Below are 11,900 nucleotides of genomic sequence, written 5' to 3'. Positions count from 1 at the left end.
AACGCTTAAGCTGAATTTAAATAAATGCAAAATTCAGAGCCAAGTATTTGGGAGGTGTGATTATTGCGTCTGATATGACACAGTTTAAAGCACAATGTTATCTGGGGCCTCAGGGCTAACTGTGAGGACGCTGCCGCACGTCCTGTAATAAACCACGCTGTAACACCTCACTCCAGGACACCACAGCATCAATGAGAGCACACACTGCGTGTCATTAAAGAATGTGAAGTTAGACTGTTCTTCGTAAACAGCCCTGATGTGACACGCTGTCGCTTGGTTGATTTACAAACATACTTTGAAAAGATGTCACGAAATCCTACCGTGAAACATGATTATTGTTCTCCAGAGGAGTCATGAATACTTTCAGTCACAAATCGGTGTTATATTAGACTGCACTTCCTGTCGCAGCGTCCTGACCCGGGAACAGAGCTGCAGACGTGACGTTCACCTGTGACAAATATTTCTACTTTATTCACAGAAACACAAAAAAAACCCACCAAGGAGAGAAAAACAGAAAACATAGGAAACATTTACAGTATGAACACAATCAGCTGATGGTGTTCTCGTTTTTTGGCCACGTTTTTCACCACTTCCTGTGTGCGGTGTTGACACAATAAAAGCATCAAAGCCACATTCTATTTATTTTATGACTGAAACAGCAAAAACACACAAGTGGAAAAACAGCCGCCCACGTCACGTGACCCGCTGCTGCCACAAGACGAGCGCCTGAAGAAGGAAACATCTGTACATCATCACCTTTCTGAAACCTCTAAGCCGCCACACCTGTCCCATCAGGTTCACTCAGGTCTCAAGTGAGTCCAGTTAAGATGAGCTGATTGGTGGAGGTGGTTCAGGGGGCGGGGCCCAGCCTACTCATCATAATTCAGGTTGTTCAAGTTGTGCTCTTGTGCTCCGTTCAGGTGACTGAGAAACAAAGTGAGGCTTCAGCAAGTGTTTAGTGTAGTGTCAGCATGCTGATGTCCTACGCCACCTGAACACAGCACCAGCCCCCTTTACTCATCTTTACAGTTTAAATTATAAACACAGTCTTCTCCTCCGGTTAGTGAAGCAGCAGCAGCTCAGATTCATGACATCACTGTACACAGAAGCCACGCCCACTGTAGGATGGCAGGATGTGTGCTGCAGTTCCTCTAATGTCCAGCAGAGGCAGCAGTGAGTCAGCCCCACACACATGTTTACAGCCTGATACACAAAGGGTCTGGCCCCTTCATGACACCTGTTTGCATTATTAGGGGTGTGGCTTCCGCCTGACAGGTGGATGGTGACACAGGCGGCTGTAGCTGCTAGCAGTCTGTTTCACCTGAGCTGCACCTCCTGACTGTGTTTGTGCAGTTGGAGCCTTTTGGAGCTCCAGTTGGACTGAGACGCTGAGCAGGTAATGCTTTGATCACTGTTGTCAAGATGAACTTTTATAAATAAAATTACAGTACAGCAGCTGTTTGCTTACTTCACTGACAGGAGAAGAAATCCCCCCCTCCCCCCATTGTTGACATGGCAACACAAACATCTCTGTTGTCGTAGTAACACCCAGGTTTCGGCCTCATATACAGAGCATCATCAGTAAATTTCTATTTACAGGATATATTTGTACACAACAGTCGGGCCACCTTTACAAGGTGAAAAACGTCCCAGCATGCAACAGAAACTACCCAGTCGCCTTCAGCTGCACACGTGACAAAGGTCCGATCAGGTGATCACAAAGCCAGGTCACATGATTGACCTAAACCACAAGGACATGAGTAAAAACTGTACAGAGACGACATCCTCCTCTTCATCAGCGGCGAGATGAAGGTGTTTACCATAATAAGGACAGTTGGAGACGAACAGAGCCGAACTGAACCACATTTTGTCCTTGCTGCTTATTTTGGGATATTATTTACTGTTAGCAAGTAGCTCACATTTGGGTGAGTGCCCCACAATGGAAGACTGGCAGAGGCCCCGCCCCCTAAAGCAAAACTAAAAGCATAAAAAAATAAATAAAACTAAAACTAAATAAACTATAAAAAAGCAAAAAGGAAAAATAAATAATTTCTTTGACAATACTGGGCACGATCAAACCCACTACTGTAACATTAGCATTTAGCAATCATGCTATAAACTAAGCGATCGTCGACTGTTTTCAGATTAGAAACAAGCTGTTAGCTTTACCTGACTTTATCTTAGCTACCTTCTGTGGTTAGCTCGACATAAGAGTACCATTAGTGTTAGCTTTCTTTAGCAGTTAGCCATGTTAAAATAGTTACGGAACTTTTGAAATGTCAGTATTTTTAAAGCTAACTGTGTCACATATAATATTAAGTACTGTTATCTAACAGTTCATAAAGTTAGTCTTATTATAGTCTTACCCAGAGATAGCAGAGAGTCTATTCAATTTTAGACTACTGCTTACTCATTAGCTTAGGCCACTTCCTAGCTGTAGTTCATGTTAAGTCTGAACTCATCACGATACAATAGCTCGATAGCTACCTATTTCAAGCTAGTCTTCCAGCTAGCTGGTTTTTGTTAACAGACTGCTACGTAAGTATCAGCCTGTGTCCCTGCAAACATGACTAGCATGATCCAACACATTTACTCTGTTTTAATAGTGTTAGCCTTAACAGTCAGTTACATTTTCAGACTGAAGCAAATTCAGAATCGTCACTGTTAGCGACGGGCAATCTGGGAATAGTTTTCTCTTTATTATTATTATTTTAAACTAAGCACACTCATCTTAGCTAGGTCACCACTAGCCATTAAATGTAGCTTACAATAAGTTTATCTTTGCCAATATTAACTTTAAGCTCTATTAGCCACAAGATACATTAGTGTCATTTAAACAAAACAAAACTGCTGTTAGCTTCCGTTAGCCCTTAGTAGCACTGCAACTTTATCTCAGTGTGCAGACCGGACAGTTTCAGGTTTTATTGATCAATCAGATGTTACTGAGAACATGAAATACTTTTTTTTTTTTTTTTTTTTAATTAAAGTGCTTTTCCCTTTCTCATTTCCTGTTTCTGTGGCAAATGTTCATGTTAAACAGGAAGTTCAGTGTGTCTGCAGCTACTGGGAATTATGAGGTTTTTTTCTATTCATTGATCTGTGTGATGTCACAGAGAGAAGCTCCACCCATCTACTGTTCAAGTCTTCTGCTTGTGAGATACAGCCAATCAGAATAAAGCACGTTTAAAGGCGGAGGAGCTGAACGGGCTTGTGCGAGACAGCGGCTGAGCTGAGGCTCAGGATGACGGGGACTCATGCTAAGCCGCTCTGTGAGAGCTAACGTTGGAATGAGCAGAACGAGCCACCTAACAGAGTTTTATGGTTTTGAGTCGTCTGTGTTTAACACTGGCTCAATAATTATGCATAATAGTTTCTAAGCTCCGCCTACACAGGTAACCAAATGCATGTAGAACTAACGGCACACAGATGTTGAACTGCACAGATTCACCCGTTAGAGAACCTGACAAGTAGAATAAACCACCTCCCACTTTGCCTCTGGGTTATTTTTCTGACATCAGAGGATCATTTTACCTTCTTTACCTCAGACTCAGGGGGCAAAGGTCAAAGGTGGTAAGCTTCTATCTTTTCACCTTGTCACACGTGGAGGATTTCCTTTGGAGCGCTGCTCAAACACAAGCAGATGTGATTTCACGGTGAAGGCACTCATTATCACTTGTAATAATCAGCAGATTGAGTAGATTAGCTCCGCCTACACCAGGTACAGCATTAAAATCTGGTCAGATTATTTGCTCCTTCCTATCTGGTCTGCTCTGCGGCTCTGTCATCTGTGATGAGTGTAATAGGTCCAGAGTGAAACCTCCACCTGTGAGAAGCTGATTTCTAACAAACCTTGCAGCAAGAGTAAAGATCAGTTCAGCTCGACTCGTCTCCATCACTGCCCATCAGCCACTCCCTCACCTGCAGAGCGACGGCACAGGTGGGATGGAAGCCCATTTCTGCCCACCAATGGAAACACACTTGCTGCAAACGTCTGAACGTTTTACTCTACTTTGTATTTTGGGGGCGCTGAGCCTTTATTAGTCAGCAGAGAGCGGGCAGGAAGTGGCCGTGGGGAATTGAACCTGCACCTATGAGGTGCCTGAAGGTCTCACCTGTGAAATATTTTTTTGTCATTCAGACACGACCTTAAATATTCGATTCATCTTTTACTTTAAAATTCATTTCAGCCGAGGTCATTGGGTAGCATCCCCCCCCCCGAAATGGGCTTCCATACATACAGCACTGACCAATAGGAGCTCAGAGCCCGTCACTGTGGTATTGTGTCGGTGCCAGCCCCCTGCTGCAGGAGCTTCAGACACTTTCTGATGACATCATGCAGGCTTTAAGAGACGCTTAGCTCTGATTGGCTGGTGCAAATGGGGTGCAAATATGGCTAGATGGTGACAGACGGCCCCGGTGGGGTTGATGGCGTCGTGGGGGTCGCTGCGGTGCTGGAGTGTCGGGGCGGGGCCAGGTTGAGCAGGGCGCCGACGGTCACGGCCACCTGGGGTAGCCCTCGCTCCTCCAGGATGTGAAGAGGAAGGCACAACTGACTCTGCACAGACAAACACCACAGAAGAAGACACAGCGAGGGGCAGGGGGAACGGATGGAAAACGAAATCAACAGGTAAAATAACTGAAACCATGGCAACGCAAGGATGAAAACAAGGAACGGCAAAAATGATGGAGGAGGAGGAAAGAAGGGGCGGGGCGTGCAGATGGAAGCAGGCAGGTGAGAGAGCTTTGAACAGAAGGCTGTGGACCAAAGACGGGGGCCGAGACAGAAGGAAGCAAGAGGCGGATGGGAAGTGTAGTGCCACAGCGGCAGGTGTCAGTTTTGAGCCGGCTGCCATCAAACACGTACAGATTTAAACTCCAACACATTTGCACGGTGACGCACCAATCAGCACACCTTCCACACAGCTAGGAAACATGGGAGTTTATCAGCACTGAGGTTAATCGATCACCTGACTAACAATAACCTCCGAGTTTAGCTCAGTGAGGTCTGAAAGCAGCGACTGCAGCACAAACTTGTCAGGAAGCTCGGATCAGGATCACGCACTCATGCTTACAGAGAGGGGAGCACCCCCTGCTGGTGGGGGAAGAATAAGGCACTGCCGTGTCGTCATCTTCACAACACGCGTGCTAGAAGCTCTGCTAAGGTGTCCTGGGCCACACCAGTGGACCGACTGCAGTGGCAGGAGCTGGTTTCCACCAGGACACCAGTCCAGTGTCGGTGGGTTGCAGGCGAGTATGAAGCATAAAATTAACGTGCTGACATCAGTTTACACCTTGACTGTGTTACCTGATGTCAGGTCTCTGTGAAGAGGATGAAGCGGCCATTGCTGGCATCGATGGAACAAACCAATCAGGAGGCAAAGACCTCCAGGTGTGTTTGAAAGACAGACAAGTGAGTCGAGCGGCTTTACTGAACTTTATTGATGGAGCTCTAAAAGGAACAGAGCAGAGGCACAGGTCTACTAAACACTCAGACATCCTCATCCTCACTCTTCATCATAGAACAATCCCATCCTGTGACGCTTCGGCGTGCTCCGGCCGGTTGGAGCCACAGGAAACCCGCCCACGTTGAGGCCGAGTCCCCTCCCACTGCAGGATGCCTCTTTGTTCTGCTCGAGTTTCCACCGTCACAGACATAAGAGCGATGGCGAGGCCATCACAGGTCGGTGTCCTGACCCTGGCTTCACCTGCAGATGACGTGCTGACCCTGCACACCTGTGGGGGTTGCTGCTAGTCCTGCAGTGGGAGGAGTCTCCAGAGCCTCGGTACAGGTGACACTGAAGGTTCCTGCGCTTCGACCGGAGAGCCACCCGGGAGGTCAATGCAGGCATCAGACCACAAGTGAAACGCTGATGTGGTTCTCAGAGGTCGTTTCCAGGGAGACGTGTTTCTGATGGGAGGGGCTGACACTTCAAACAGTAAAAAATGGAACGTAAGGCACGGGGCAGAACGCCAACAGGCAGGAGGCGAGCGTGAGGGCGAGCTTTGGGGGATCGTCCAGGTCCGACTGAGGGGTCACATGGTCCTCTGGCTCCAACACTCGACTCTGCTGTGCCTCACACCTTCTACCTGCCCACTGGGCGGAGCATCGGTCACTCAAAGGGTCACGGGGGGGGGGCTGGATGTTCATCGTCGTCAGTGTGAGCAGAAAATGTTTCTGTTAATCAGCAAGGAGGCTGCGACACGCACACCTGTACAGGTGAGAGAGGAACAGCTTATGGATGATTTCAAAGCCAATGGGAGAGCATTTGATCCAGCTGCTGGAGTGAACTCGCTCGGATGTTCCTCTGAGCCCACAGCTGATTGGCCGATGACAGACGCTCTAACTCGAGTGGCGAGCATCGCCCCACGCTGATCTGAGTCTTCACCTTTGACCTGAACATGTCTACGGGGCCAGGATCAGAGCCTCAGGAGCAGCGTCAGGTCCCGCAGATGGGCGTGTCTACCGACTAGGCGCCGCTGCTGTACGCGTCAGGAGACAGACGGACCAATCGGAGCCAGGCTCTTCCCCTCGGCCCAGTTTTTGTGCTAAACTAACGTAACCTGAAAGGTGGCAGTACTACGACAGATCCAGGGCAGGATTCCTGCGTTACTGTGGTGAACGGAGACTCTGAGGGGGACATTGCTGGGATAAATTCACGCCCGCTGCGTGCAACTCGGCGAGATTGCCCTCGGCTCGCTCGGTGTCAGACGTGCGGCGCCAGGTGCACATAAATGGCACACAGCACCGACATGACAGACAGGTAAAAGAGGGCGAAGCCGGCCAGCTGGACCTGAGGGGACAGGCTGACCAGGGGAGGAGCCATGGAGAGCAGCACCTCCACTGTGGCATAAACCCCGCCCCCTTTCCCCTCCAGGACGTCGCCCACTGAACAGAGATGGTCCTGAGTGCGTGCGTGTTGGGTGAGATGGACACGGTGGAGGAAGAACAGAGGAGAGACGCACGGAAGAAGGAAGGGAGCGATGAGAGGCGGGAGGATGACAGAGAGGAAGAGAGGCGTTAGTAGAAGAAGAAACTTCAAACTTCACCATCAGTCGTCCAGCCCGATTGGTTGGTTCGTTATGATAAACCGCACGCGTATTTATAACTACCCAGCCCCGCCCCATCAGTCATGGCGGCGTGCTGCAGATCGCACTGAGGTTTAATGACAGCGTCAGCAGCAGAGGCCGAACCCGGGCCGAGGCTGAAAATCTCCTAGCCGGGGTCAAAGGTCACTCTCAATAAAAACCCCAGCGGGCCCCGTTTCATTAAAGGCATCGGCTCGTCTGGCAGGAGGACTGATGGGGAACATTTGGATTCGCTGTCGTTCGTTCATCGCTCAGGTGTGCATGGTACCTGTGGGACTCCGATGCGGCGACACGCCTCCAGGAAGTTCTCCACGTTTCTGCGGCACTTGGCCATGGTGAGTTTGGGCTGCGGGCAGACGGGACAGTCAGCGGGGCACACCTGAACAGCAGCGCACACATTAACACTTTACTCACCACGGCAGGGGAGGGGACGTGGATGCTGGGGACGGACCGCGGCCTCACGTGATTGGCCAGGTGACAGAGAACCACGCCGTCCGTCAGGGCTGCTCCCAGGTCACTCGGCAGTGACACTTTGAGACGAGCCTCGATGTTCTGGAGGGGGAGAGAGGGCTGATCAGTCACCTGTGAACAAGGTAACCCACCCAGGTGAGTCCAGGTACGCACCTTCCTGAGCTGCTCCACCACCTCGACGTCCTCTGCAGCAAGAGGAGGAGCGGCGGGAGCCTCCTCCTGGCTCGGAGGAGCAGAGGTGTCACCTGGAGGACAGAGAGGGAACAGCAGTCACACAGAGCACACCTGACAGGTGAGTGAGGCTGAGGACACACCCCCACGGGACCTCACCTTTCCTCTTCTCCTCCCTCTGCCCGAGCCGGAACAGGAAGCTCTCTGGCCGCACATTGGTAGTTCGACAGGAGGCCACGCCCCCCGAGCTGGGGTAAGACGGCGACTGATTGGCTGAAAGAAGAGAAAATCCAGGTGTGAGCGGGAGGCAGGCGAACACTGGGGAGGGGAGGGGCTTCGGTAAACTGTCGGTCTTACCTGTAGGAGAGAGAGCAGCTCGGTCCTCACCCTGTGGGACAACACAACACAGTCACACAGCTGGACACACCTGGAGGTCAGTGCGAGCCAGCGAGCTTCAGGTGTGCTGCTAGCTCCAGGCTGCTCAGGTGTGTCAACGCTAATGATGTCATTTCAGGTAAAATACTGATTAACATTCAGTGGAATCACTCAGATACTCTTCACAGGTATTTCTGATCATGTGACTGAACAAAAACAGCTGCTCTGGGGGCGGGGCCGAGACCACTTCTTTCCTGAAACAGTGAAATGACGTCTGTAACTGGGACGTCCTGCAGTGGACACCGGGCCTCATTCACCGAACACGCGTCACCAAAATCACACACGTGAAACATGAACAACACGACAGCGAATCGCAGTCATTTCTCACTTGAATAAGAAAGAACGCCAGAGGACGCTCGGCTTCCACGGCAGCGATTAAAAACACCGGACTGAAACACAATGAGGCTACGTCCACACGTACACGGGTATTTTTGAAAATGAAGATTTTCCGTTTTCGTTTATAAAAAAAAATCCCGTTCTCACATAAAAGCCAAACACGAAGGAAAACGCTGCCAGGAACAGGCAGGTGGCGCTATATCTCTATCCGTGTAGAAATGTTGGCCAATCAGAAGTTAATAAGCCTGGCCGGTAAAGAGTAAACAAAGATGGCGCATAGAAGCAGAACCGAGTCGTCTGTGTGGAGGGACGGTAACTGTGTGTATGTAAGCATGTAAACACTGCAGAGAGTAACAGTAACAGCATTGTAGAAATTCATTTTACCGAAACAATAATGTGGCGCACAGTGTGACGTCAAAAAAGGCGCACACCTTTGACGCTGCGTTTTCTGCGTTTACCTCGTCCACACGTAAACGCAAAAACTGAGTTTTCGAAAATCTCCACCCTGGCAGGAGTTTTTAAAAATCTCCATTTTCAGTGACCGAAAACGCCGTTAACGTGTGGACGAAAGGTGCAAACGCATAGAAAAATCTGCGTTTTCAAAAATACCCGGGTACGTGTGGACGTAGCCTGAGACTCATGGAAAAACGAAAAGAAAAAGACCTGAGCGCCGACGGAAAGAGAAGGAGGAAGTCAGCAGACAGGCAGCACCTGACAGACGACTGGTCTACGATCGTCGCCATGTCCAACGCCGTTCGGCCCCGTGAACATCATCATGTTTGTTTTGGTTTTATCGACTTTTTGCAAACTGAAACGGACCAAAGAGAAACGACGTGCAGCGAGACACCTCAAAGGACCGTCCCACGTTTACCTGTCCAAGGTTTGCGAATGAGGCCCAGTGACACCTGGTGTTGCTAATGAAATATTGTAACGACAAACCGCTGACTCCGCCTTCTAGAAACTGCCTCACTTTGAAGGTCAAACATGCGGACACAGTGCAGCATGCACAGTGCAGTACCTGCAGCAGACAGGAGGTGGCGCTATCAGAAGTGTGAGAATAACAGCCGTCTACAGACAGTCCAGCCACAGACTGAGACACAGACAGACAGACAGACAGGGGAGGGGCCAAATAAAAAGAAAGGAAGAGCAGTGATGTCAGTGAACGTGGCGTCCAGCAGGGACGGACGCGTGGAAGGCGTGTGTCACCTGTCTGTGTGAGCCAGGTCGCCTCTTTATCGTGTTTGTGTCAAAGTCGATCTCAAACACCAGGACACACTGACACACAGACAGACACGCAGACAGACAGGAAGGAAGGCGGCGAGGGCGGAGATAAAAAGAAAGGGGGAGGAGCAAACTGAGGAGGAAGTGAAGATGAGGAAAAAAGAAAAGGGGAAGAAGAAGAAGAGAAGAAGAAGTAGTTAATGCAGAGATTCAGGTGTTAATGACGTGCAGGTGCTTTCAGCTCATCGTCTGTTTCAGTGAATTTAAGCTCCGACAGCTCGGCAGGTTCAGGAAACGCGTCGCACAAACTTTACCACCTCAGTCTCCACAGGAAGTGCCGATGCTCACGGGACACACCCACAGCGTTAATCACCTCTGGGTCCAACGATTTCAGCTCCAGTGAGACGATCAGTGTTTGTTCTCCTGGCTGTGACAATAAAGTTTTTCTAAGGATTTGCGAGCGCCGCCGTCACCGTCGGTGATGCTTAGAGAACAATCAGGTCAGCTGACACGTGATGATGCTACAGAAGCAGAGCGGCCAGACTGTTAAACTAAAGTTCACAACGAGGGTCTCTGCTGGGCGGAGACAAACATCACCATGTGACAGGAAGTAGATGCTGAAAAGAGACCAAACTGAACCTGAGAGAGTAACCGCTGCTGCTCGGGTTACTCCTGAACCAGTTTAAACCAGTTCATGGACGCGCCGTGTGACCCTTTATAGACTAACATGTCATCACCACAGTCACAGTAGCCACTCAGAGCCCAGAGGAGTAGATAGGAAAGGGGTAAAGGAAGAGGATAAGGACAGGTGGTGCTGGGTGGGGCTTAGAGGAAAGGTGGACAGGTGTGTTCATGCTGATTCAGTCCTCAGAATCCCTCGGGTTTGTGTGCTTTTTCAAAATAAGAGCGCTCTGCTAACACAGGCTAACACGGCTCCAGTGCGATCGAGCGTGGCGTCAAAGTGATCCACAGAGAGAAACACGTCTGTCTGCGTAACGCTAAAATGAGAGCTCGTTTCTCACCTCGACCTTTAACCTTCATTCAAGTTTGTCACTGATCTGGAGCTCCTCCATGTCACGACATCAAAACTTTGACCGTGCCGCCGGTTCACGTGGTTCATACAGCGGCGAGAAGCCAACCACGAGATGAAAACGAACCCGATAATCAACCACGTAAAACATATTTACACCCAGACGAGTTTCACGCGCTCGAGCCAAGACCACAGCACTGAGCAGCTGATAAATATATTTACAAAATAACAGCACGATGAGGAAACGCAGTGCGGACGCAGTTTGTCCTCCAAACGCTTCTGCACACAAACCCGAGCGACCCTGCTCTGAAAATCAGTTAGTAGCTGTTGGGGGGTGGGGCCATACTCTTACCATGAACAGGGCGGAGTCGTCTGTGTGGGTGGAGCGTCGGGAGGGGTAGACATTCTGAGCGCACAAACAGACACCACAGACACACAAACACATTAACAAATACTAACGTACAGGTGAGAGCGTGGCGAATGAGGGGTGTGGTTTAAACAGGGGCGGGGCTAGACTCACTGTGCGAGCTTCTAATAACCATCGCTATTAGAAGATCGTTACCTGCTGATTCGTGCAGCTTTACGTTTTCTCTCAGATATTTGGAACAAAAGCGATTTTCCACATTGCTCCCATGTCAGAGGTCAGAGGTCATGCGTGCTTGGCTCCACAGTTTGAAACACTCTCAGCTCTTAGCACCGGTCAGATGGGACAGATCAGCGAGGGAGGGAGCGGGAGTCGCCCTAGGTCACCATGGGCTGTGGAGGCGGGGTTAACTTACGAGACAGACCTGACCCCGACAGGATGACCCTTGACCTCCATGTCTTCATTTATCTTTGTTAGACGTTTGAAAGTGAACGCACGTGCCGATAAAAACCGACCGACTAATCGCGCCCACACTCGCCGGCGATTTTCTGTCAGCCTCACACAGCACCATGTTTACCTTTGAGCCAACCAATCATCAGCAAGTGAATCACACGCCTCCATCGTTACAGGAAGTGACACAGGAAGTGAAACGTTATGACTCCGATTCCATCAAACCAATCACGAATCATTATTATTACATCATTTAACAACACCTGTTCACAAAGAGGTACACACAGACTCACACACACTCTCACACACACACACACACACGCGCGCAGACTCACA

The 11,900-nt window shown here is 49.8% G+C and overlaps 1 protein-coding gene across 1 annotated transcript in view; it reads right to left on the bottom strand.

The window, feature by feature from the left end:
* Positions 1–446: 446 nt before the first annotated feature.
* Positions 447–11,900, bottom strand: part of lrch3 (leucine-rich repeats and calponin homology (CH) domain containing 3) — a 20,117-nt gene continuing 8,663 nt past the window's right edge. The window contains 8 exon segments of the mRNA XM_040043405.1: positions 447–4,555; positions 7,355–7,432; positions 7,501–7,638; positions 7,711–7,802; positions 7,888–8,001; positions 8,086–8,116; positions 9,518–9,589; positions 9,706–9,853. Coding sequence (XP_039899339.1) covers positions 4,394–4,555; positions 7,355–7,432; positions 7,501–7,638; positions 7,711–7,802; positions 7,888–8,001; positions 8,086–8,116; positions 9,518–9,589; positions 9,706–9,853 — 835 coding nt within the window. The 3' untranslated portion in view covers positions 447–4,393.

This window comes from Simochromis diagramma, unplaced genomic scaffold (genome assembly GCF_900408965.1).
Source record: "Simochromis diagramma unplaced genomic scaffold, fSimDia1.1 OVJJ01000377.1, whole genome shotgun sequence".
Classification (NCBI taxonomy): domain Eukaryota; kingdom Metazoa; phylum Chordata; class Actinopteri; order Cichliformes; family Cichlidae; genus Simochromis; species Simochromis diagramma.
The sequence above is the reverse complement of the archived record's forward strand: the minus strand, read 5'-3'. Positions and strand labels throughout refer to the sequence as shown.